The 27,111-nt window shown below is 28.3% G+C and overlaps 1 protein-coding gene and 2 pseudogenes across 24 annotated transcripts; 1 reads left to right on the top strand and 2 right to left on the bottom strand.

Annotated features, from left to right (window-relative positions):
- Positions 1-8,227: 8,227 nt before the first annotated feature.
- On the top strand, positions 8,228-9,508 carry LOC149890388 (uncharacterized; annotated as a pseudogene).
- A 2,480-nt stretch (positions 9,509-11,988) lies between these two features.
- LOC149890389 (uncharacterized) lies at positions 11,989-16,484 on the bottom strand. 23 transcript variants are annotated; one of them, XM_090083921.1, is made up of 13 exons: positions 16,315-16,484; positions 16,094-16,186; positions 14,246-14,268; positions 14,145-14,162; positions 13,915-13,938; positions 13,563-13,586; positions 13,310-13,333; positions 13,197-13,220; positions 13,071-13,091; positions 12,639-12,668; positions 12,545-12,565; positions 12,320-12,343; positions 11,989-12,237 (listed from the first exon to the last, which is right to left on the bottom strand). In XM_090083921.1, exons 2-13 carry the CDS (start codon positions 16,135-16,137, stop codon positions 12,038-12,040), a joined length of 477 nt encoding a protein of 158 aa, XP_089940047.1. In that variant the 5' UTR covers positions 16,138-16,186; positions 16,315-16,484; the 3' UTR covers positions 11,989-12,037. The 23 variants fall into 23 exon arrangements, with proteins under 23 accessions (XP_089940047.1, XP_089940046.1, XP_089940048.1 ...); XM_090083926.1 differs by adding an exon at positions 14,634-14,792 and having other exon boundaries at positions 11,991-12,237; positions 16,094-16,435; XM_090083920.1 differs by having other exon boundaries at positions 16,094-16,484.
- Positions 16,485-16,603: 119 nt separating this feature from the next.
- On the bottom strand, positions 16,604-25,220 carry LOC149890390 (uncharacterized; annotated as a pseudogene). The gene is made up of 3 exons (XR_016451470.1): positions 23,162-25,220; positions 22,270-22,866; positions 16,604-22,166 (listed from the first exon to the last, which is right to left on the bottom strand). The product of XR_016451470.1 is annotated as an uncharacterized LOC149890390 (transcript).
- Positions 25,221-27,111: the final 1,891 nt, after the last annotated feature.

Here is a 27,111-nt window from a genome sequence, read left to right on the forward strand (position 1 = left end):
CTGCCATTCAGTGTCATCTAGCAACAAAGCTTTCAAAACACATGCCTCTCGAAACGTTTCAAGGACAATACCATTAACAGTATGTACATCCTCCCAATATGTTGCTCCTTTTGCTTGCAAAAGTAACAGTCTTAGAAAAAACAATTCTCCAGTTAGATTAACTTTATACATTTTTACTACCACCTTATTACCACCCCTTTATCTAACCTTCCATTTGCAATGTTTATCATCAAATATAAAGTGATAAGGAATGTCTACATACGAATAGCAATGTGCTCTTTCATTTTCAGCATTCAACTTAAACCATGCTGTTACGTGCGATAACGTTGAACTGCGCGATCTAAAGCCATTTGTTCTGCGTTTTCTCTAAAATACACTAATTGATTTTAACGTAGATGTTTACCAAGTTTTAGCACTTTGAAAACACGAAAACAACAATATAAACATATGCACCAACTATAAACACAATAAATGTGTTTAAATATGTATATAAGGTTAAATATATACCTTATATACATATTTAAACACATTTTTAAAACAATTATATAACACATATTAACACATATACAAACAGTAAAAAAACACTTTACATTATTATAAAAACATATTGATAAAACAACTTTAAAGCACTTATTACCACATACACATAGATATCAAAAAAGCATATATTCAAGCAACAAATGTGTGCAAACAAAAATTATAAAAATGGCGCGAGTAAATTTAAAATGATACAAAATATATATTCACAAACAATACTCTTTACCTTCTTTTTTTTTCATAAGAACTGTAATCCTCATAACAAAATCTAACCTTTACATACAATAACTTGTAACATGCCATGTCAGTGTTGGCACAAAAGTTTAATTTTTTTAGTTTTTTCTAAACTTTCTAAAAATGAACAAAAATAGTTAATAGCATCACAGAAATATCAAAGTAGTAATAACCATTTCATGGAAATAGCATTAGTGTAACTTTAAATAACATACATACCCCTATTTTCCTTCTAAAAAATAAAATGATAGAAAAAAAACTGCTCAAAGAAAAACTAAAACAAACAAAATTTAAACGATTTAAAAAATTAAAATCCTTTCTACTTTATCTTAAAAATTTAAATCCTTTCTACTCTATCTAATAAAAATGTATATATGACTATTTCATATACTTACTTCAATTATAATATGATCTTAACGATGATCATTTATCTTATTAATATGATTCTTTATGCAATACATCTACACTAATAATTAAATTCCAAAAGGAATTCTCCTATGCCCGCGTGCATTTAAAGCACGCGCTCTTTCAAAGCCTAGAAACAAATTCAAAGCCTAGCAACTAATGACGAAACGACGTTTAACATTAAACATTGAACATTAAGCATTTTTTGTAGGAATTATATCATAGATTTGCTTTGAAAGACAATTGTGTTGGTAATGAAATTCTCTACTTTTATGTAGTTGATAATCTTAAGTGGCATGCTGAGGTTTGTTTTATTTTCTTCTCAAGTTTTACCTACTTATTTTTATATTTTGCCAATTATTTGCATTCCCTGGTGATTTACTTAAAATGTGACTGAAAAACCTTCTTTTAACTCAGAAATTTCAAATGAAGACAGAGCAAAATAGAATATCAAAGGTAAATAAACCTTTTAAAAATTTTATTCACACTTCATACGATAGTAACTGTGTGCATAAGGATCTAATTTTACCCCAATAAATTGTTTTATAATACATAAAGTTTGCCGCAACCTCATTTTCACATGGTTAGAGCTGTTCTTTTTTTAGGGCTATCATAAAATACACTTCTTTTTTTCTTCACAAGGATGAATAATAACTTAAGTGAGAAAGATTTATTTTTGAGAACAATTTACTGATTTTCTTAGTTCTAAAGTTAATTTTTGATTTTGAAGCATTATTTTCTTGTTATCTCAAAGTCAATTTTAAAAAACTAGATATTTTTGAATTTTTTTTTATATTCATGTTATATTCAATCCTCTTACTAAAAAAGTATAATCAAAAAGTGTTTATTTTATATGAGAAAATTGATCATTTTGTTTTTATTAAAAAAAAACAACAAACAATTAGATTGAAAAATTACAAAGATTGAAAAATGGCGTAGAACCAGTTAAGAAAAGTGCAGAGTTAGATTTAGACAAAGAGGTCAGAAGTGATGTACGGTTTAAAAAAATCACAAAATTGGCAGCTACAGATTGTGATGAAAGAGATAATATTCAAAAAAATATTTCTAAAAAAAGACAAAAGGAATATATAACAAACATACATGATATTATTATTTAAAAGCAAATTTTTTTTGACAAAAAGAAAAAATCTTCCTTCAAATATTTTGCAACATAATTATAACGGATTAATTATCATAATTATATTACTTGTATTTAATCTTAAAGGTTCATCTGCTGTACTCTAACCCTAAAAATATTCTTAATAAAGTAAGGATATTTTAAATATAGGGAGTAATGTTTTTAAAACGTAGTATTTATAAGCAAACATAAACTCATAATGAAAGATCGAAAGATATTTGACTACATTACTACTTTGATTTTATTAATTCTATTTCTTTTTCAATTGTTATTATACTTTTTTTAACATTGGTTTTTTAGTGACTTTATTAATTATCACAAAAAAAAAAAAGAAAGAAACATCTTTTTATTGTATTTACAATAGATTTTTTCATCAATCAACCAAGAACGTCAAAGTGAAAAAGAGTCTTTACCCCAAACTCCACAGGTATACTGCTTTTGTAAATAAATTCATGCTTTTTAATATTTGAAGATTGACTAAAACTAATTGATCATTTGAGAGCAAAAATATTCAGCATTTCAAACTTTAATGGAAATATTTTAATGTGCAACAAATGATATAGATTTTTAAAATTTTAATTTAAAGTCCTGTAATGAAGAAAGAATTGATACTCTAGAAAATGAAAGCACATGAAGATCAGATTCCAGTGAGGTATGTGACGTTTTAGCTTTAATTTACTACCACTTTGCGTTTATGATATGATTTGATTTAAACAAAGATGCTAATGATTTTTTAGGATAACATTGATTTAGAAGCTCTTAACTACAACTTAGCTTTAGAGGTTAATTTATCATTTTATTTGTTAACCTGAAAACAACTTTTTAATACAAAAAATTTTTTAGTGCTATTTAATACTTTAATTGTTATTTGATTATGCCTAACTTTTCCATGTTTAATGCAATCAAAATCAAGTTAAGTTTGTTGCTTTTTAATTTAATTTTGATTAATGCAGCAAACATCTTAATCACAATTGTTTGCAGATATCCGATACTAAAAGTGCCAAAATAGTTTCAAGCACTTTTAAGATAGATGATGTGACAGACAAATCTGAGGTAAAAAAGTAAGCTGACTTTTTTAAAAAAATATTTTAAATACCTAACATTTTAAATACTAATAAAAACACTTTATTCTAACCATTTTAAATCTTTCTTAGCATAATATGAAATAAAATCAAGAAAAACTATTAAAAAAAGAAAACATCTCTTACTTCATATTATTGTTAAATATTCTAGGTAGGTCAAAACAGCGAACCAACATTACCTGATGAAGAAATGCCTAAAAAAGTTCAGGTACCTATTAAAAATACATTTTTTTTTTACACAATTTATAAATCAATGTGAATTAAGTTAAATCCTAAAATTGTCAGAAATAGAAGTTTAAAATTCTAAATTTTAGAAAATAAGAAAAAAGAAACCACATTGATTTTGCATTTTTTGTAAAAAGTATACATCGTATTTAACAAGACACATAAAGCTTATGCACAAAAGTCATCCAGAAGTTGAAGTTGCATTATCAATTAAATTAAAGAAATAAAGAGATGAAGCTTTTGGAATGTCTAAAAGAAAGGGGATTTTTTAAGTCTATGTAGCTGAAGCTGGAAAAGCAGAACCAAAATATGAAAGAGAACGAGAGAATCAAAAATACAAGCAAATTAGTTTTGCAGTCAATGCCTTGTGTTTGTTTCAAAACGTTTCTGGCACAATCATGTGAATTAGTGTCAAAAACACTCAGGTCAAAAAGTTCTTCCTGTGCCAGTGGGGCTTCTAAGATTAGCTGAAGAAGCAAGATTAAGTGATGAATTTAAAAAAAACATACCGCATTTTCGAACAGACAAAATTGGTCAGATTTGCCCAAAAGACATAACAATTCTTAAAATTGGTTCAGTTTTTATGATTAAGAAAAGAGGAAACTTAATAAAGTTATGGAAGCAAGAAGCTCTGTCAGAAACGCTATGAGACAATAAGTTATAAAGATGTGCTATCTTTATAACTTATTTTTACACCGCACAAAATCGCCAACACAAAGTAAAGATTCTAGTAGAATGTTTTTGCGCTCTAACTTCTTTGCCTTAAGAGAAGCAATAGATACTTTTACAAAAAAGGCACATTCAGGGATCAAAGCTGGTTTAAAACAAAATATATTTTATTTAATAAAACGTGCTGCAAAAGTTCTTAAAGCATTATATTTATCAGAAGCAAATGACATCGATGCTAGTGAAACTGACAAGTTTGTTAGTGTTTTAGAAATGTGGGAGGACTTTATCTTTGGCCATGCAACTTACTAAATAAAAACAAAAACGAAAAATCCCGTAAACCATCTGAACTTCCAGTTGAAGAAGATGTCATTGCTTTTCGCAATTTTGTAATTACAAAAATGGCAGATTTAGCAAAAGATTCCTATCAATGGTTTGACTCTGAATGTTTTGTTGAGCTTCGGGATTGCGCATGTGCAAGACTTACATTGCTAAATGCTTGAAGAGGCATGGAATTACAACATTTGTTTTTTATACTATTTAATAAATTCTAAAATAATATCAACCATGAACATCATATCATTTCAGGATGAACTGCTTCCATATAACTTGCATAATCTTAGTTTGTTATAATTACAAACACAATTTTATCTACGCTTAAGAAAAAAAAATTAGAGCTAGTAACATTTTTAATGTAATTTAAAATAGTGTTAATTGAAAAACATAATCTTGTGCTTTTTTTACTATAAAAGATATTTTGTAAAGCATAAAGGTTTTCAACTAATATTTGTGAGATTGACATAAAAGCTTGTTGTTCTCACAACCTACGTGGCTTTAGTATCAGTTTACTCGATTTTTTATGTTATTTATATATAAGATCTTTTTTTTAAATCTATGACTACTTTATAAGTGTTATAAGAAGGTCGAGAATTATAAAACATGATTAATGAATCAATAAATTCTGCAAAAAAAAAAAAAAAAAATTAAACAAGAATCCTCATTAAAAAGTACTTGAGAAAACTTTCTTTCATCAAAAAAAAATTGTTTTTCGCATTGAATATGAACAGATTTAAATAGTATAAATAATTAATTATATTGATAAAGTAAACAAACATAGCAGATTAAAAATATGAAAAAATAGATCATCTATAATAAAATTCCTACAGAAATGCTTAATGTTCAATGTTTAATGTTTAACGTTGTTTCGTCATTAGTAACTAGGCTTTGAATTTGTTATTAGGCGTTGAAAAAGCGCGTTCTTTAAATGCACGCGGTCATTGGAGAAAGATCTTTTAAGCGAGTTAAAACTTATTTCCTTTCGGAATTTAATTATTAGTTTAGATATATTACATAAAGAATCATATTAATAAGATAATCATCGTTAAGATCATATTATAATGGAAAAAAGTATTTAAAAAAGTAAAATATACATTTTTATAAGATAAATTAGAAAGGATTTAAATTTTAATTAGATATATTAGAAAGGATTTAAATTTTTAAAAGATAAAGTAGAAAAGATTTAAAGAAGAAAGGATTTTAATTTTTTAAATCGTTTATATTTTGATTGCTTTAGTTTTACTTATAGCAGTTTTATTTTTATTATTTTATTTTTTAGAAGGAAAATAGGAGTATGGATGTTATTTAAAGTTACACTATTGCTACTTCCATAAAATGGTTATAACTACTTTGAAACTTCTGTGATGCTATTAACTATCTTTGTTCTTTTTTTAGAAAATTTAGAAAAATAAATTAAAATTTTGTGCCAACACTGACATGGAATGTCACATGTTATTGCATGTAAAGGTTAAATTTTGTTAAGAGGATAACAGCTCTTATGAAGAAAAAAAGAAGGTAACGAGTATTGTTTGTAAATATATATTTTATTTACTTTGAATCTTTCTAAATTTTCTTGCTTCAGTTTTTAAAATTTTTGTTTGCACACGTTTGTTGTTTGCATATATGCTTTTTTGATATGTATGTGTATGTGGTAATAAGTGCTTTGTAGTTTTTTTATCAATGTGTTTTTATAAAAAAACTTAGTGTTTTTTCATTGTTTGTGTATGTGTTAAAATGTGTTATATAATTGTTTTAAAAATGTGTTTAAATATGTATGTAAGTTATAAACGTAAGACAATCTCATGAGACTGTTGCTTACTGTCAATCAATTAAATGTATGTGATGCTATCCTTGCTGCACTGAATTAGCAACCAAGTGTAGAAAATCAACATTCTAGATTGTTTTTTATGGATGGATCAGCTGGTAGTGGAAAAATCTTTACTTATAATTACTTGATTGCTGAAACCATAAGTAGGGACTTTAAATATGCTACAGCTGCATGGACTGGCATAACAGCAACTCTTCTTACAAATGAATCTACATTGCATGGCTTATTCAAACTTCCTGTTCCAATATTGGATAATAGCACATGTAACTCCTAACTCTAAACACAGGCATTTTTTAAGACAAGTTAGTTTGTTTTGGCTTGATGAAACATCCATGATACCTAAACATACCTTAAATGTAATTGATAGGTTGTTAAAAGATATTTGCAACAAAAACTTTCTGTTCAGAGGAAAAATCATTACTTTTTGGCGGTGACTTTAGGCAAATTCTGCCTGTTGTGAAAAGAGGACAACCAACTGAAATACTAGAATCGTGTATATAATGTTCTTTGCAATTGCAATGGGTGCAGAAGTTTGCATTAACTGAAAATATGAGAGTACAAGATGAGAAAGGTGAGTTTTCCCATTGGCTACTAAAACTTGGGAATGGAACAATACCTGTCAAAGAGGAGGATCCTTTTAAAGGATGCATTGAAATACCAAATCAGTGCATTATTAGAGAAAGTAAATTGATTGTTGGAAAGATTTTTGGAGATGCTGATCAAAATGATTATTCTAAACGCATGATTTTAACACCAACTAATGTTGATTCATTATCAATCAATGACGAAGTGCTTGAATGTCTGCCGAGTGATGTCAAAACTTATTTACGTGCTGATCAAATTGATACTGATGACCTTAATGAAAGAAATAACTTTCCTGCTGAGTTTTTGAACAGCTTAACTACTTTAGGTATGCCACCTCATTGTTTAAAATTGAAAATTGGTGGTGTAATTATGTTACTTAGAAATTTAGAACTCAAAGCTGGGTTATGCAATCGCACTCGATTGAAAGTTTGTGCTCTTCAAAATAATTATAATGATGCAGAGGTTTTGACAGGTGTTCCTGGGGGTAAACAGGTTTTTGCTCCTCGAATTCAGTTGGCTCCACCAACTTCTAATTTACCTTTTGTTCTTAAACGTTGTCAGTTTCCCGTCATATTGTCTTATTTAATGACAATTACTAATAGTCAAGGTCAAACATTTGATAGAGTTGGGGTATATCTCAAATAACCGTGTTTCTCTCATGGTCAACTATATGTTGCATGTGCAAGACCCTAGAGCATTTAGTAGTTTGTTTTTCAAAAATCATAAACATCTCATTCAAGGTATGGTAGGTGAAAAGTGTTACACAAATAATGTTGTATTTTCCATTGTTCTTAATTTATAGTCTTTGGATTTTCATTTCGAAAATTTACTGTTTGTAGGTCTTAAGCACGTTATGTATGTATAACTTTATTTATTATCATAATATTTTTTTCTTCATAGTTTTTGATAAATATATCTGTTATTTAATATTATTTTAAAATGTGTGTATATGTGTTATAATACCATATTTGTTTATAGTTGTAAATATGTTTAAATTATGTTGTTTGCATGTTTTCAAGCGGTGCACCTATAGCCAAGCGGTGCACTTATAGTGGAGGTGTGACTTGGCAGCATTTAGTGCCAGGCGGTGTTACTGCTTTAAAGCTAGGTTGTGTTGTCTAGCCTTTTTTAGTTATTCTGGAAACACATAATAATGTCTGTTAATGTTTAGCGTAATGTGTATGAGAGATTATGCAACCTAGATCTTTAAATATAGGGTGTTTTAATGTCCTAAATTTGAATTAGTTGAATAACTAGTATTGAACATAAAAACAAATATTCTTTTATGTAGTTATATGTTTGTTAAAAAGATAAATATAGTTAACTTCTAAAAATGGCGATGAAAACAAAAAAATCAGAATTGTCCACATAAATATAAGAAGCATAAACAAAAACTTTGAAAATCTTCGGTATTTTATAGAAGAAACTAAAAACTATTTTGATATTATTTGTTTAACGGAAACTTGGTGTTCACAAATGAGCTTAATAATAACTCTAATTTCCATCTTCCTGGTTTTGAAGCAATGGTTTATTAGAAAGAAAATTGAATAAACCTGGTTTATTAGAAAGAAAATTGAATAAACGCGGTGGAGGAATTCTGATTTACGTGAAACTAAACATTGCACATAACATTAGGAATGATTTGTGCGTTTCTGATGACGATAAAGAAATCGTTACAATGGGAATTTTAAAACAATAAAAGCGAAAAGTTAAAAAGCAAAAGCATTCTTCTAAGTTGTTGTTATAGGCCACCTGGTGGTGCGTCAGAAAACTTAAGCTTTTACTTAAAGCACAATATTTTTCATAAAGGTAACAAAGAAAAGAAAAAAAACTTCGTAATTGGCGATTTAAATATGGATTGCTTACGCTATTGCGAAAAAAGCAAAAATTAAAAGATTTTATGATGAAATATTTGTATCAGGAGAAATACCGCTTATCAACTAGCCTACTCGAATAACAAAAAAGTCAGCCACCCTAATAGACAATATTTTAACAACAGATGTATATGACAATGACATGCAAAAAGGCATTATAAAATCAGATATATCAGACCATTTTCACATTTTTCTAACAATCAACGCCATTTCAACTCCTAACTCTAATAAAAGTCAATTTATAAGAAAACGTATTTTCAGCAAAAAAAACTTAGAAACGTTTAAATATCAATTATCATTCTTAAACTGGAAGGATATAAATTTTAATGAAGACATAAATATAATCTATAATAAATTTTTTAATACATTTTTCTCGGTGTATGATGCAAATTTTCCCGTCTCCGAAATAATCTTAAAACCAAAAACCTTAAATAGTCCTTGGATTACCATGGGTCTTAAAAATTCTTCAAAAATTAAACAAAAATTGTATATAAAATATTTAAAAACAAAATCCCATGCTAACTTACGCATATATAAAAACTACAAAACTCTAAATGGAAAAATCCGTAAAAACATGAAAAAAAAATTATTACTCTAATCTAATTACCAAATATAAAAATGACTCAAAACAAATATGGAAAATATTGAAAGAAATAACGGGGAAACAGAAAACTTGTTTAAACTTCCTTCCGAAAATGATTAAAATAAACAATCTTTGTGTTTATGATCCAAATGAAATAGCAAAAGAATTTAATAAATACTTTACGGATATTGGAAGCAGGTTGGCTGATAGGATTCCTCCTACAAATATTTCCTTTAATGATTTCTTGACAACTCCAAATAATTTACTTTCTCCCCATGACTTATCCCTAGATTGAACAATTGAAGAGTTTGAAAGAGCCTTCAAATCCCTAAAAAGAAACAAAGCACTCGGTGCGGATGGAATAAACGGGAACATAATTATAGATTGCTATGAAAGTTTGAGCGGTACTCTATTTAAAGTTTTTAAAGTATCTTTACAACAAGGGGTTTTCCCTGATCTATTAAAAATTGCCAAAGTTATTCCTATTCATAAAGGTGGAGAAAAATCAAACATCAATAATTATCGTCCTATTTCTATCCTTCCTACGTTTTCGAAAATTTTAGAAAAAATCATCTTCGAAAAAACATACAACTACCTGATTTCAAATAATTTACTATATAAAAATCAATTTGGCTTTAAAAAATGTAGTTCAACTGAACAAGCCATTATTCAGTTTACACGCGAAGTCTCAAATTCTTTTGCTAGATCACAATATACACTTGGCGTTTTTGTCGATTTATCAAAAGCTTTTGATACAGTCAATCATGATATCTTACTTAAAAAACTTGAATTCTACGGAATAACTGGTAAATTGATTAAATGGTATAAAAGCTACTTGTCTAATAGAAAGCAATTCGTCTACCACGGCACAGTGGGCCAGAATTCACTTTTACTGGACAAAATTCGTAACTAACTTAACATAAGAGCTATATTCACTAAAATTAGTATGAGTACTAACATGATGTCTGTGCTTTTTAAGAAGGTAATATTTTTTTATTTCGTTGCTATGGATACCTTTATTTTGCTTAGCAACAACCTATTTTGTTATCTGCAGATATTTTATAAATGCTATATTCACTAAATTTTGGCATGAGTACCAATATGAGATCACACTTCTTACAAAAGTGATAATTTTTTAAATTTAGTTGCTATGGATACTTATATTGCTTAGTTACTGGATACTCTCCTTAGTTACAAAGTGGTAAATTGATATTTGAATATTTTATCGGATTTTTGACTCACCTATATTGAAAAACAATTGAGTATTTAGGTAAATAATTAGCACAGAGTTGCAACACCTTAACTAATACCCTTTTAGGGTATTAGTTAAGGTTTTGCCCTTTAAATTGTAAAGATTAAACCATCTGTAAAAAGAAAATAAAAAATTTGCGGAGGTAAAATAATTTACCAATTATTTAACATTATTTTCGTAATTTACATGAGATGAGTCATATCAGAGTAGGGCAAAACCATTTTCCTCTACATTACTTAATTCAACATATTGCGTTTTTAGTTACTAACACAAAATAATAACGCATCAACATGCTTTAAATTGACGAAAAAATAAATCGGAAATATTGTTATATTTTTATATCATGTAGTTTATTTAATCACATTAACGTAAAACGAACGTAATTTATACTTGATTTATTAATTATTTAGTAGCTACTTGTTACATGTTTCTTTAACAAAGGAAATCGACTTTAAAACGTTAAATACACATTACTTAATAAATTTATAAAAAATAACTAAGCCATTGAGTACAAATACGTTTTAAACAAAAAAAAGTTAATTTACAATCAAACATGTGTATAAAAAATTTAAAAATATGTAAACTTTCATCTTTTATATTGCATTAATGCGTCATACGATAAGCCTAAATAAAAAATTGTAAAATATAAGTAGACATAGAATGAAGAGAGAGGGAGAGAAAGAAAAAAAAAAACCAAACAAACTGAAAGACAATATACCTGAGTTTCGGTAACCTGTTGTTGTACTTAAGCTACTGTCATGCAGCTTGTCGGTGTTGTTTTATGACGTTATTTCATGTTGGCTTTTAGTAGTATTTAGTTTAATTTAAAAGACATTACAATAGATTTAAAATACTAACTAAAAAACAAAATAACTAATGCTTCAAATAGCCTAACAATAAATCGATAAAAAAAGATAAAATCAAATTGAGATATAGATAAATTGCATTTATATAGCAAAACATATTGTCTTGGCTTATAGAAAATTTTAAAAGCAGAGAGTTCAATAAATTAAACTACCAATGAATTATTTTTAACAAAATATTGTTATATTATGAAGAATGTTACATTATAAAGAATGTGATTTTATGATATCATGTTATGCTGATTGAGTAATGGTTCAAGTTAACTATATCTAAGTTTAATTAATAAGTTTAATTGGTAAAAATAAGATTTTAACTAAAAAAGACAAAAACAAACCATATAAACAAAATATTTTATTAAAGAAAACTAATAAAAAATTACAATAATAAAAAAAAAGTGAAAAGCGGCAACAAAAAGGTTATAAATATCTTCACTGATAGAAGACATTTACAACCTTTTGGTTGCTGTTTTTTCTTCGGTGTCTCCCAACACCCCGGTATGGATGGGCCCTCCATTTAAAGGATGGCTCATCTATACCGCCATTGGAACGCCACTTATTAAAGGACCTCTCCGAGAGAGGCCCTGGGTGTTGGGAGCGATATCTTTTGTACTGCTCAAAAGTTAACAGATCTAAAATTACAAATAGAAGGATATAATAAAAATTAAAAATATTTGCAATTTTATATAATCAAAATATAAAGCATATCCTCACCATTTTCACAGGATGAAGAGGATGCTAAAAATGTTTAAAAAATAAAAAAAATAAAAAAGAGTTAAACTGGTAAAAAATTTAATCTTAATAAAAATGAGTAAAATGCGAAGTTTAAAGATGTCATATTTGAATTTATCTTAATAATATTAATAAATTAAATAATTCTTTCAGCTATAACACATATTTCTCCAGAAAAAATACTTAAAATTTAAAACACAGTCCTACCAGTTGTACTTCTACCAGACACTAAAGATAAAAAATATACCTCAAAATAATTGATAAAATAATATTTACATTAATATATTATAATTTTTTTTACCTAACCCTTTCATTTCCTCCATAAAGTTGTCTAAAGTAAGAAAAAAGACAACTGAAGCTAAAACAAACAAAAACTAAACCAAAATTGACTATAAACTAAACCAAAAGTATAAACTAAAATGAACTTTAAATCTTAGTATCTGTACCTCAGAAGACAAAGGTTGATTGTTCAGAAATGGTTTTTCACTTTTTTTAATTTTTTATTTTTAATTTTTTTCAAAAATATATTTAATGTGCCTCAAGAAAAATTAAATAAAACACGAAAAAATAACAAATTTAACCATCAAGAATAAGACAATAAAGACTAATTATTTTACTATTTTTTCTCTCCTGGACAATTTCTACAGTGTGAAAACTGACCTTGGACTTTTGAGGTACAGATATAAATACTTCATTTACTTAACTATACTAATCATAATCATGTAATTTATACTTAGTTTTTTTTCCAACTCTCCTAAAAGAAAAAATAAAGCTTAAGTACTTGAAGTTTTAAAATTCCAGTTACAGTACAAATAAACAAATTCCTGTTAACAAATATCTAATAGCAAAAAACACTGACTTAATTCTTCCTTGACTTCGGTATCTAAATAATCAAAGCACTTAAATGTATAGACGGTAAAATATCTACTTAACTTTTTAAAAATAAACTCATTTAACTAATGTAATTAATACCATTATTAGCTCTTTCTTTATCAACTAAAGAAAATAAATCTTAATTAAACTTACTTGATATAATATAATAAAAAGCTTTTTTATTGAGAATTTTAAATTTCTTCTCTTTATTACTGACAATTTTAAGTAGGACCTATGTTCTTGGGCTTATTGTAAAAATTATAAAAACCTACTATTTTACTTTAAAGTCAACAACGTTTTTTTAAAAAACATTTTAGTTACTTTTTAAAAAAATAAATCCTTTAAAACTTACTATCTCTCTCTACATTGTTGCCATCTAAACAGAAAAACAAACAATTGATAGTGAATTTTCACTATGGTAGTAGGTTAAGTAGATTAAATCGATCTTTGATCTATTCAATCGGCTCTAACTGTTTACAACCTTATCATTAAACTATAACTATTTTCTACAAACTGGTGTAATTTAACATAGATATTTTTTAATTATAAAATATTTAAGATTATAAGATTTTAAAAATTTAACATAGATATTTTTTAATTATAAAATATTTAACAATATAAGATTTTAAAAACCTGAAATTTTAAACCTACTTCAAAAAAAAAAACACATTAAAAAGTTTTTTTTTTTCCTTTTTAAAACTTACTTTCTTCAATTATACTGTTGTCATCTAAACAGAAAAGCAAACAAATATTGAATTCGATTCTTTCTTAAACCTCTTTAATTACTTCAATATTAAAATAATTATTTAATCTTTCTGGATTACATAGATTTTCGTCTAAACCAATTTGTTATTGTAAAGTTAATTTAAATCAACAAACATAAACGAACTGCAATTTGTAACATTTCATTATAACAAAAGGGAACAAAACTTACTTCTTAGTAATTCAGCGACTAAAAATAAACATATCTTTAAGAACTAACTACCTAACATGATACGAATCAGTAACATGACACACATCAAAATAAATACAAACCTTCATCGACGATTTGGGACATTCTATCAATTCGATATAAAAATAAAAAGAAATATAAGAAACAAATTTAATATAAAAATAGACATATTAAGATATAAAAAAAAAAAAATGTAAACGATTTAAGTGATAAAAGAGTATGTAAAATCAAGATGACCGTGTTGTCATTACAATAACAATTTATAAAATTCTCTCCTTTCTTCTCAGCTTTTACAATTTATATGTTTTCCAAATTCATTGTGTACAATGAATATTCATTGTGCACAATGAAAATTCATTGTGTACAATGAATTTCTTTACAATAAATATATGACGCACGCACAACGCTCCTTCTGATGCGCGATACAATAATGCAATTTTTACGCTAATTACAACACAGAATATAACCTACTTGAAAGATATGATAAGATGTAATAGAACAGATATAATAGAAACGTGCTTTTTTAAATAACTGGAAATTCCAATCTCAAAATTCCAGAACAGAAGAAAAACTAACAGCGCACAAACAAAACCTGTCCTTCACTAAGCGTAACAAAACAACCAAGAGTAACTAAAAAGTAAAAGCGCATTTAACTTTAGCATTACATTATTACAAATTACATTACCATTAGCATATTCAATTAATTGCATTGTGTTTAGCAATTTTAATCAATGCCTAAAATAACTCATCAATGCGTCTAACTCATTACGCAAATAGTTTATTTACTAATATGTGCAGTAAACATATCTGGACATGAGAGCCAATTTGTGTTAACTCCATTTTTTGTGAATGAGTAAAATACAAATTTGATATTTATGTCGCATATTCCGTCTGGGCCATATTGCTTTCTAATCGTTGTTTATTGCGGTTTAATAGGAAACCACAATCGATTAAGTCTTAAATCCCTTTTATGAGCCAAAAAATCTTAAAATAGTATTTTTACCACTGATCTCTATAATAACTGGATAGCGCATCTCTAATATCAAAATTCACGCCAAAATCGCCATATTGGAAAGCCCCAGAACAATGAAATCTGATATGTGCGATAAAGCGATAAGCCGAAAAACAGAACTTAAAGCTTACGGGATTAAAATTTTTGGGGCTTTCCAATATGTCGATTTTGGCGTCAAAAAATAAGAAGTTTTGCTCGGAGTTGCGCTATCCAGTTGTTATAGAGATCAGTGTTGTGGCCTCTTTGTTTCAATAGTTTTTGGTAAACGGTAATTTGCTACCATTTACTAAAAATTCCTTTTGTTACTCGAAATTTAATTCTCTTAAATATTTTGACACTAATAAAGGACCTCCCTTCCCCGTTTTTGCTTTAATGGTGGCCAGGAGAATAGTTATTTTTATTAAGAGAAACGAAGTTTTTGATGAAGACCTTTTACCAAAATAATGAAATGTAAAACAATGATTTCCATGTAAAAGAGTTTTTCTCTTTAATATATATAAAAATTTAGTATAAATAAGAATTTAACATATATAAGAATTTTTTCTTTCCTCAAAAGTGTTGCAAATACAAACTAAGCTCATTAATTAGTTAAACACCTTATAAAATTTAAGTAACTCGATATTTGACAAATGCGCAAAACTACCATATTCATGTTTTTAAAGGTTTTTAGTTGCGACCCCCCGTTTAAAAGGATCCCCTAAATTAGGTTCAACAAATTATTAGAGATAAAATAGAGAAAATTTTAAAATAATTGAACTAATTGCATATATTTATATCATTTTAACTGACAAAAGTTTACAATAAAAAGAAATCAGCGTCAATCGTAAATCTTAAAGAAAAAAAAAAAAAAAAGAAATTATGATACCATAATTACACACAAAAAAAAAAACCACCACATAAAAACTGAAAATCAATTTACCTATTTATAGTAACCTTATTGAAATAACAGTTCATTTTAAACATGAAAATGTAACTATAAAATCTGTTTCGAAGTACAAAAGGATTAACAATTCTAAAAAAAAAAAAAAAAAAAAAAAAAAAAAAATCAAATTAAGATATAAGTTGCATTTTTGGCATAATGATGCCTTGGCTTTTAGTAAATGAACAAAAGCAGTAAGTTCCAATAATGAAACTACCTACTATTCATTTTTAACAATAGACACCAACGTGAAGGTAAGCCAAGTAGTCTATCAACACAAAACAGCACAACAATAACACATAACAATAGAATATTTACACCCTTGATCCTAAAATCCAGCGAAAATAACAAACCAAATTAAAATATGAAAGGCAAAATTAGAAAACCAATTTAAAGTTAACTATATATTTATCTTTTTACTCAACATATAACTACATAAAAATATATTTGTTTTTACGTTCAATATTAGTTATTCAATTACTTCAAATTTAGGACATTAAAACACCCTAGATTTAAAGATCAAGGTTGCATACTCTCTCATACACATTACGCTAAACATTAACAGACATTATTATGTGTTTCCAGAATAATTAAAAAAGGCTAGACAACACCTAGCTCTAAAGCAGTAACACCGCCTGGCACTAAATGCTGCCAAGTCACACCTCTGCTATAAGTACACCGCTTGGCTGGCAAGATTATCAATCTTGCTCAACATAATGCCAAGTCACACCACTTTGAAAACATGGAAACAACATAATTTAAACATATATACGACTATAAACAAATATGGTGGTATATAACACATATAAACACATTTTATAACAATATTAAATGACAGATATATTTATCAAAAACTATGAAAAAAAATATTAAAATAATAAATAAAGTTATACATACAAAATATGCTCACAACCTACAAACAGTAAATTTTCGAAATGAAAATCTAAAGACTATAAATTAAGAACATTAGAAAATATAACATTATTTGTATAACACTTTTCACCTACCATACCTTGAATGAGATGTTTATCAATTTTGAAAAACAAACTATTAAATGCTCTAGTTCTTGAACATGCAACATATAGTTGACCATGAGAGAAACACGGTTTTTTGAGATATACCCCAACTCTATCAAATGTTTGACCTTGACTTTTGTTAATTGTCATTGAATAAGCCAATCTGACAGGAAACTGACGACGTTTTAGAACAAAAGGTAAATTAGAATCTGATGGAGCCAATTGAATTCGAGGAACAAAAACCCGTTTACCACCAGAAACACCTGTCAAAACCTCTGCATCAATATAATTATTTTGAAGAGCACAAACCTTCATTCGAGTACCATTGCATAACCCAGCTTTGAGATCTAAATTTCTAAGTAGCATAATTACACAACCAATTTTCAATTTTAAACAATGAGGTGGCATACCTGAAGGAGTTAAGCTGTTCAAAAACTCAACAGGAAAGTTATTTCTTTCATTAGGGTCATCAGTATCAATTTGATCAGCACTTAAATAAATTTTGACCTCACCCGGCAGACATTCAAGCACTTCTTCATTATTGATAATGAATCAAAATTGGTTGGTGTTAAAATCACACGTTTAGAATAATCATTTTGATCAGCATCTCCAAAAATCTTTTCAACAATCGATTCATTTTCTCTAATAATGCACTGATTTGGTATTTCAATGCATCCTTTAAAAGGATCCTCTTCTTTGACAGGTATTGTTCCATTCCCAAGTTTTAATAGCCATTGGGAAAATTCACCTTCCCCATCTTGTACTCTCATATTTTCAGTTAATGCAAACTTCTGCACCCATTGCCAATGCAAAGAACATTTTATACACGATTCCACTATTTCAGCTGGTTGTCCTCTTTTCACAACAGGCAGAATTTGCCTAAAGTCACCACCAAAAAGAATGATTTTTCCTCCGAACGGATAGTTGTTGTTGCAAATATCTTTTAACAACCTATCAATTGCATTTAAGGCATGTTTAGGTATCATGGATGTTTCATCAAGCAAAAACAAACTAACTTGTCTTAAAAAATCCCCGTGCATAGAGTTAGGAGTTACATTACATGTGCTATTATCTAATATTGGAACAGGAAGTTTGAATAAGCCATGCAATGTAGATCCATTTGAAAGAAGAGTTGCTGCTATGCCAGTCCATGCAGCTGTAGCAGATTTAAAGCCCCTACTTATGGTTTCAGCAATCAAATAATTATAAGTAAAGGTTTTTCCACTACCAGCTGGTCCATCCATGAAAAACAATCTAGAATGTTGATTTTCTACACTTGGTTGCTCATTCAGTGCAGCAAGAATAGCATTACATACATTTAATTGATTGACATTAAGCAACAGTCTCATTCGATTGGCTTCGTCAATAGATTGTTGAACATTTTCATTAAAATTTTCTAGATTTAAGCCTATAAACTCATCAATAACAGGCAGATTGTAATCAGCCAGCGTTTTACCACTTTGATTAATAATCTTCTCAATTTGATGAAGAGTAGCTTGTTCAGCTATTAGAAGTGGGACTGAGCGGTGAATGAAATCTTCCATCATAAAAGCTTTGTATGTATTCCAGAGATGTAAAGGATTGTCAGGTTCACAAAAGGTCAAAATAATTGAAAACAACTGTCTAATTTGCTTTGGCATATGTGTTAAAACCGCCTCAGAAAGAGTATTCTGCCATTCAGTGTCATCTTGCAACAAACCTTTCAAAACACATGCTTCACGAAACGTTTCAAGGACAATACCATTAACAGTACGCACATCCTCCCAAGATGTTGCTCCTTTTACTTGCAAAAGTAACAGTCTAAGAAAAAACAATTCTCCAGTTGGATTAACTTTATACATTCTTACTATCACCTTATCACCACCCCTTTGTCTAATCTTCCATTTACAATGTTTATCATCAAATACAAAGTGATAAGGAATGTCTACATACGAATAGCAATGTGCTCTTTCATTTTCAGTATTTAACTTAAACCATGCTGTTAGGTGCGTATCACGTTGAGCTGCACGATCTAAAGCCATTTGTTCTGCTCCTTCTCTAAAATACACTAACTGATTTTCAGGTAGATGAACTTTAAGGCGTATAATAGTGTGTGACATATGACTTATTGGATACTCAAAAATTCGCCACAATGCTTCAGGTGCACTAACATAACGACAATCTAAAAAAGTGTTTACTTCATCATGATTAATTTGTTCACTTATTAAAATATTGGCACAGTCGTGACCCTTGTATATGTATTTGTACAAATATTTAACAGCCTTAACAGACATGCAAGCTTCAACATTAATGTGAGCTTGATATTTCTTTGATAACCATGGATTGTAAGGTACCACCCAGCGGTTATCTACATTGTTACCTTTAATATTTATAACCAAACCATTATCACGTCGTCTATATCGCGGATAACCATTATGAACTGCTACTGTGTTAGCATTAAATTCTTTAGGATAGTTTTTGCTGCACACCCCATCTTTCATGCAGGGAGAATTTGGATTCAGTATGCCACATGGACCGTGAATCATGCAAGTTTTAACAACGTCATAAAGGTCTCGATTAACAATCGGATCTGGAATTTCTGCAGATATTAAATTATTGATATCATGTGCTGTTTCAAGCTTATCATCATTTGCAAAGTGAAATAAAATATGAACATGTGGCAAACCACGCTTTTGAAACTCAATAACCTGAACATGTGTTACAACTTTCCCTAATACAACATGCTTAAAAATGTCATTAAGAAGGTTATTTAATTTGAGTTTAAATACTCGAATAACCAAGTCAGGTCTATCATTTGCTGTCTGACCTGGATATAAATTTTCAGTTATCTCGCGCCATTTTGGGTTGCAAGTGAAAGTAATAAAAAGATCTGGTTTACCATACTTTTTAATTATAGCCATAGCATCTTCAAAGTTTTCTTTTAAAGCTCTAGGACTTCCTACATAAGTTGATGGCAAAACTACAACACGCCCTGGTCTAACATTATGATCATTTCTGAGGTTGTTTACATGGTCGTGTAAGACATCATACTGCTCACTTCTCAGTTTGTTTTGGTTATTTCTGATGAAAGCAAGGCGCTGGCCTTCAATTTTAACATACGCATCAACAGCATATTGCTGAAACAGTTTTTTGCCATAAAAGAGTGAAGAAAAAAAGTGTCTAACTGAAAGTTTATAATTGTAATACTGAGATAATGTAACATGATTTCTAACCAATGTAGCACGCTCAGGGTTGTGAACCAATTGATTATGCCAACCAGCATCACCCCTTGGAAAAAATAGAGGATAAACCATAGGATCTAAGTTGGCAGACAAACTTGATATAGTTTTAAGAGGATGACCTCTTGGGTAAATAACAACTTCCCTGGAAGCAGGTGGTGCACCATCTTCACCAACAAATACAACTGCAACTTCGTTATGTGAAGGGAGGTTATAGCGACGTCTATCTTGCCCTTCAAGTAAAGACATTTTTACAACTGACACTGAGCGCCCTTCTAGAGCTGCTCGACGAACTTCTTCATCTTCCACTTCAGCCATGTTTTTAAATGCAAGAGCAAATGGGTTCTCTTCACTAATAATAGTTTGCAATCGAAACATTAAATCATTTAAGCAAAGATCATTACCACGTTGTTGCATTCTAAAATTTACTGCTGCAAGTGGATCATAGATGTATAGTTGACAATATGTTGGCAGAACACCTTGATTTGGTCTTAGATTACCTATACGATGAAAAACTTGACCACATATTCTAAAACATGGCGGCCCATGGTTCATGGGTTGAACTACATTAGCTTCAAATGAAGCAAAAGATAGACAGGCATTATAATTTCTAATATATTTTAAAAAATTCAGATTTGCATTTCTATCTGCATAGTTTCCTTTAAATAAATCTTCTAAATCTTGTGGAAATGATGAAGGTTGCGACAAAACTACCTTTCCATTATGGCAACATAAAAAATGTGTTTCATCAGGAAATTTCTTAGCACCACAATGCTGACAAACATAATTCATTTCTCCTAAATAATTATAATCTGGAATAGTATTGCTTCTTGCTATACAATACATTCTTTCATATCTAGCAGCATTTCTAGCATTTTGTCGATTATTAATTTCATCTTGCCTGAGCCTATCTCTTTCATTTCTGCGACGATTATTTTCAATTCGCCTAATTAAGCTCTCCTCATTTGGGTTTGAATTATTTGCTGCTTGCCGAGCAGCGTTTCTAGCATTTTGTCGATTATTAATTTCATCTCGCCTAAGCCTATTTCTTTCATTTCTGCGACGATTATTTTCAATTCGCCTAATTAAGCTCTCCTCATTTGGGTTTGAATTATTTGCTGCTTGCCGAGCAGCGTTTCTAGCATTTTGTCGATTATTAATTTCATCTCGCCTAAGCCTATTTCTTTCATTTCTGCGACGATTATTTTCAATTCGCCTAATTAAGCTCTCCTCATTTGGGTTTGAATTATTTGCTGCTTGCCGAGCAGCGTTTCTAGCATTTTGTCGATTATTAATTTCATCTCGCCTGAGCCTATCTCTTTCATTTCTGCGACAATTAACTTGCCTATTAACATTTCCATTTTCTAAACTAATATCTGCTTCTAGCCTAATATCATCCATTTAAACTTCACTTTCAATTGAAAGTTATACGAATCAGAAAAGAAACGAATCCTGAAGATCGCGATCTTTCCTATATAATTTCCTTTCTACTCTAAATAGCACACACAAATAATTTTTAAATATAACAGACTGTCATTTAAATTAAATTATACAATAATCTTATGACTATAAAAAAATATATATATCAGCTGGGAGATGTTTGAAAAACATTAGCTTAGCAAATAATTAAAAAAATTATTAAAAACATGCAATTCTAATAATAAACATACTGCTAACAAAGAAAAATTAAAAAAAAAAAAACAAAACATTGTAAACCCTTTTTTGCAAATTTAAACATTATTTCTTCAAAAAAAATTATTAGCAAACATTTTTTAAAAATTCACAAAACTCTACAATATTTTGTTCTTCTATACCACATAAATACATCATCTGATAAATCTAAAATAAAAAAATGTAATGAATAAGTAAATAAATAAGAAAAACATTACATACAAAAAATGAAAATCCATGAACCTTATAGAGAAAAGCTGTAATGATTTACCAGAGGAGTTGTAAAATATTAACATTTTATGTTAGCTTTTACAAAATAATTCATGCTGAAACATCATGATTCCAGAATATTTATAGCAAAATCATGTAGTAAACAGCGCTAAAGACAAAAAATCAAATTGAGATAAATCAAATTGTATATATGGCAAAATAATTTGTATTGACTTTTAGATTATTGATTTTTAATAAAACTACCTATCCATTTTTAACAATAGACACCAACATGAAGATAAGCCAAATGTCTACTAACTCAAAAGATAACAAAAAACATCACAGCAACAGCACACAACAATAGCACACACCATAAGTTAATATAATATATGTAGATAATAACTTAAGTAAGATAACATTCATATATAACAAAACATAAGTAACAACATTATGCAAAATGTTATTAAAATACATTATTATGTATTTTTAGAATAATCTTAATCTTTATTAATCTTTATTAATAAAGGCTTGAAAACAGCAAGACCTAAAGCAGTAACAGTTTGACACTAATAACTATCGTGTAACCCTCTGTTAAAAGTACATCACTTGGCTGGCAAAGTTGACAAATCTTGCTCTACACGTTTACCAAGTCACAGCACTTTGAAAACACGGAAACAACATAATATAAACATATGTACCAACTATAAACACAATAAATGTGTTTAAATATGTATATAAAGTTAAATATATATACCTCATATACATATTTAAACAAATTTTTAAAACAATTATATAACACATATCAACACATACACAAACAATAAAAAAACACTTTACATTATTTTAAAAACACATTGATAAAACGCTATAAGTGTGCAAATAAAAATTTTAAAAATGATGCCAGAAAATTAAAAAAAGATACAAAATATATATTTACAAACAATACTCTTTACCTTCTTTTTTTTTTTCATAAGAACTGTAATCCTCACAACAAAATTTAATCTTTACATACAGTAACATGTGACATGCCATGTCAGTGTTGGCACAAAATTTTAATTTACTTTTCTAAATTTTCTAAAAAAGAACAATAATAGTTAATAGCATCACAGAAATTTCAAAGTAGTAATGATTTCAAAGTAGTAATAACCATTTTATGGAAATAGCATTAGTATAACTTTAAATAACATCCATACCCTTATTTTCCTTCTAAAAAATAAATTATCAAAAATAAAACTGCTAAAAGAAAAGCTAAAACAAACAAAATACAAACGATTTAAAAGATTAAAATCCTTTCTACTTTTTCTGATAAAAATTTAAATCCTTTCTACTTTAGCTAATAAAAATGTATATATAACTATTTTATATACTTACTTCAATTATAATATGATCTTAACGATTATCATTTCTCTTAATATGATTCTTTATGTAATATATCTAAACTAATGATTAGATTTCAAAAGGAAAAGAGTTTCAACTCGCTGAAGAGATCTTTCTCCAATGGCCGCGTGCATTTAGAGAACGCGCTTTTTCAAAGCCTAGTAACTAATGACGAAACGACGTTAAACATTAAACATTAAACGTTTCTGTGCTAATTATATTAAGATAATGTTTTACGATTAATAAAAGCAAAAAATAGTGCAAGAAAACATTGTCAATTTTAAATTGCATCAAAAATTATAAAACAATAATATCGTTTGAACCTTCCCATCAATCATTGTAACTTCAATAATACAATTCACTTCAATAGAAGATCTGCAAACCTCTAATAAAATCATACCCAAACTTTCTATCTCACTTTTAATGTACTGATCTTCTTCAATCACAGATTCCTTGGATTCCATTTTGTATGCAAGTCTTATGGGTCTACAATTGCCTGTGGAGGACGACTTTTGATTTTTCCAAATAGGCACCTTTTCGTTGCTGTTGTTAAATCCAGTCAAATCTAATGGTACTACACAAGTAATAAATAATGATTCTTCACGCTTTAAATCTCTGTTAATGTCGGGTTCTGATAAAACTTGTTTATAAATACTTTAGCCAGTAGCACCATCAAAACCAGCCTTACACGTTAGTGTCATTGTTTTTATTGCTTTCTCGTTCAATATCTTTAGCACAGGTTCCCGAACTGCACAGATTCTTATCAAAGTATGAATTATTAAATCTTTTAAAGGAACTAAAGCTGAATAGTCCTCCACTGTTATGTTTACAGGATAACATTTCAATTTTGCATCTCTGACATCATTGTAAGCAGGGTTGATGTTATATTCTTTCTCCAAGGCTCCACTTCTAATCAATTGATAGGAAGCTTTTGTCAGACTTGCATCATATATTAAAGCCAGTGCTTCGTCTGCTGAATATTTAGTTGCTTTATCTGTATTTGAAATACTTAAAATGTTCTTGGCAGCAATAACAATAGATTCATCTCTAAATTTTCTATTAGCAGCAAAAAATAATTCATTGGATGAATGAGATTCACTTAAACAAGATACACGCCGTTTTTTAGTTTTATTAGAACTATTATCAAATGCAACTGGTTTTTGACCACGACTACTTGCAGTTGGTTCATTGTCTTTTTTTTCTGACAATTAAATATTCATTAAGCCAGTTCACAAACTTCTTTTCAAAATTTTTGACAGTATAGTTTGAAGATTTCCACTTTTTTTTTATACAAGTAAACAAATCGTTGAACAGCATGTCTAAAATCAACTTCTTTAAAATCAGCAAATTTTGGCTGAATAAATTTTGATATATCTTCATTAATATTTTGTTTTGAAATACTAAGATTGTTTTTTTGGAGAAAATTATGAATGTCTAAGTTTAATAAAACCATATCTAAATAATTATTGTAACAAGTATTTTGTATTTAAAAGTTTAATGTTATAATATATATGCCGCCCGGACTACTAATACTTGTTATTAATTAAGTTACTACAAGTGTTGGTAATTAAAATTAAAAGTAATTAAATTACTGTTAGTGTTAGTAATTAAATTACTAACAACTACCAAAAATATGTTGCTGCTATGCTATGCAAAGTAAGGTATCCATACTAACCAAAAAAAAATAATCTCATAAGAATTGTGAATCTCATTTTAATACATACCCCCAATATTGTGTACTTAGCGGAAGTAAAATACTTTTAAAACTAACGTTGTTTGTAAAAATGAGTTGCTGCTATGCAAAATTTAAGACCATAGCAACTAAGTTAAAACGTATATAAAATCTAAACGGGGATTTAAGGGGACGAGCAATCAATTAAAACTCGATTGAAGCATTATATAGATCAAATAAATATGACAGCACATGGCAAATTGTGGTTATTATTAGTTATAGTGCGGCAAAAAAAAAATTTCTTAAGGAATTTTTTTTTTTAATCTGTGATTTTCAAAGTATAACTGAGATAACATGCTTTGACAAATTTATTTCACACATTGGTTTTTTCTTATCTCTAAATACTCTAGAATAACATGTACTAATTTTTTTTTTCAAAAACGTAGATGTAATTGAAATATAACACAACGTTGATATCACCGTTAATTACTTATTTAAAATTTTTTTTTTTTTTTTTTTTTTTTTTTTAATTTCAATATTCAAATGCTTAGAGTCCTGGTAACTAAGGGATTTAATATAAATAAGTTATCAATAAATTTTTCCTAATATATATAGATACTAAAACTTAATAAGTTTTCAAGATTAGACAACTAAAATTTTTCCCATTTTGTCCACCTACTGGCCCACTGTGCACGGAGAAGAATTGCTTCCAATTGATCTTCAAAATAGAACATTAATTGAAATAAAATGTGGTGTTCCACAGGGTTCTATCCTTGGTCCACTTCTCTTTTTAGTATTCATCAACGATCTAAATAAGGCCTCGAACCTAATGAGCATTATGTTTGCAGATGATACTAGTTTATTTTCTTCTAACAAAGATATAAGCAAACTTTTTTTAAGGTGGTAGAGCACAAAAAAGACACTTTTCATGAAAGATTTAAAAAATAGTTTTAAAAATATGCAGAAATGCTTCACTAAGAGAAATGAAATGTTTTTGCAAAAAAAAAAATTTGAAAAACTTTACCAAAAACCCATAATGGCGCAAAAACAGTTTAAATAAAGATCTAATTCTTATGTTTTCAAAACACGTTAACTTGAGTTAGACTTAAGAACCATTAATTAAACTTTGCAGATCTGTTAATGAACTTATTTTATTCCATTTAACAGATAGAATTTTAATTAGTCCTTTTATATGTAAAGATATGACCTATTTTTTAAGATAAGTTAAATTTAGTACGATTTACAAGCAGTTTAAAGAAGTTAAAACTAAAAATAATGAGTTCTAAAAACAATTAAATAAAATCTATCTGTCAAATGAATTCTAATGTTGTTAGGAATATGTCCTGAAAATTTCAGAACAAAAGCTTTATTCAATCAGAAAAAATCATGTTTTGAAATCTTGATAAAATATGAAAAACTCAACTTGCAGAAAAAACAAAAATAAGTACAAAATAAAGAAAAAATCACATTTAAACAGTAAAATCATGCTAAAATCCTCCTGAAACATATGAGTCTTGAGGTTGGTTTGTTTTAAGATTCTTAGTGAATCCTTTTTTTAAGGCTCTCAGTTTTTTTCTCTGTTTCTTTACCGTAATAGTAGTCTTACGTTTCATTTGTTTTACTCTTACATTGTCTGCTAAACTTGTTGTCAATTGTGTAACATTTCCCTGTATATCAAAATGCTGTAATACTTTAAATACACCATTTCTACCATCATTGAAATGTAAAATGGCAGAGTTTACACCCATTTCCACAACATCTTTACTAACAAATGTGATTTTAGGTACCTTGGACCATATGAGTGAGTTGAGCGCTTCATTTGAATTTTGTGTTTGACCATGCAAACATTTCAAC

Source organism: Hydra viridissima, unplaced genomic scaffold (genome assembly GCF_058129835.1).
Source record: "Hydra viridissima isolate aposymbiotic clone 2 unplaced genomic scaffold, HvirCarnegie_v1 scaffold_4, whole genome shotgun sequence".
Lineage (NCBI taxonomy): Eukaryota > Metazoa > Cnidaria > Hydrozoa > Anthoathecata > Hydridae > Hydra > Hydra viridissima.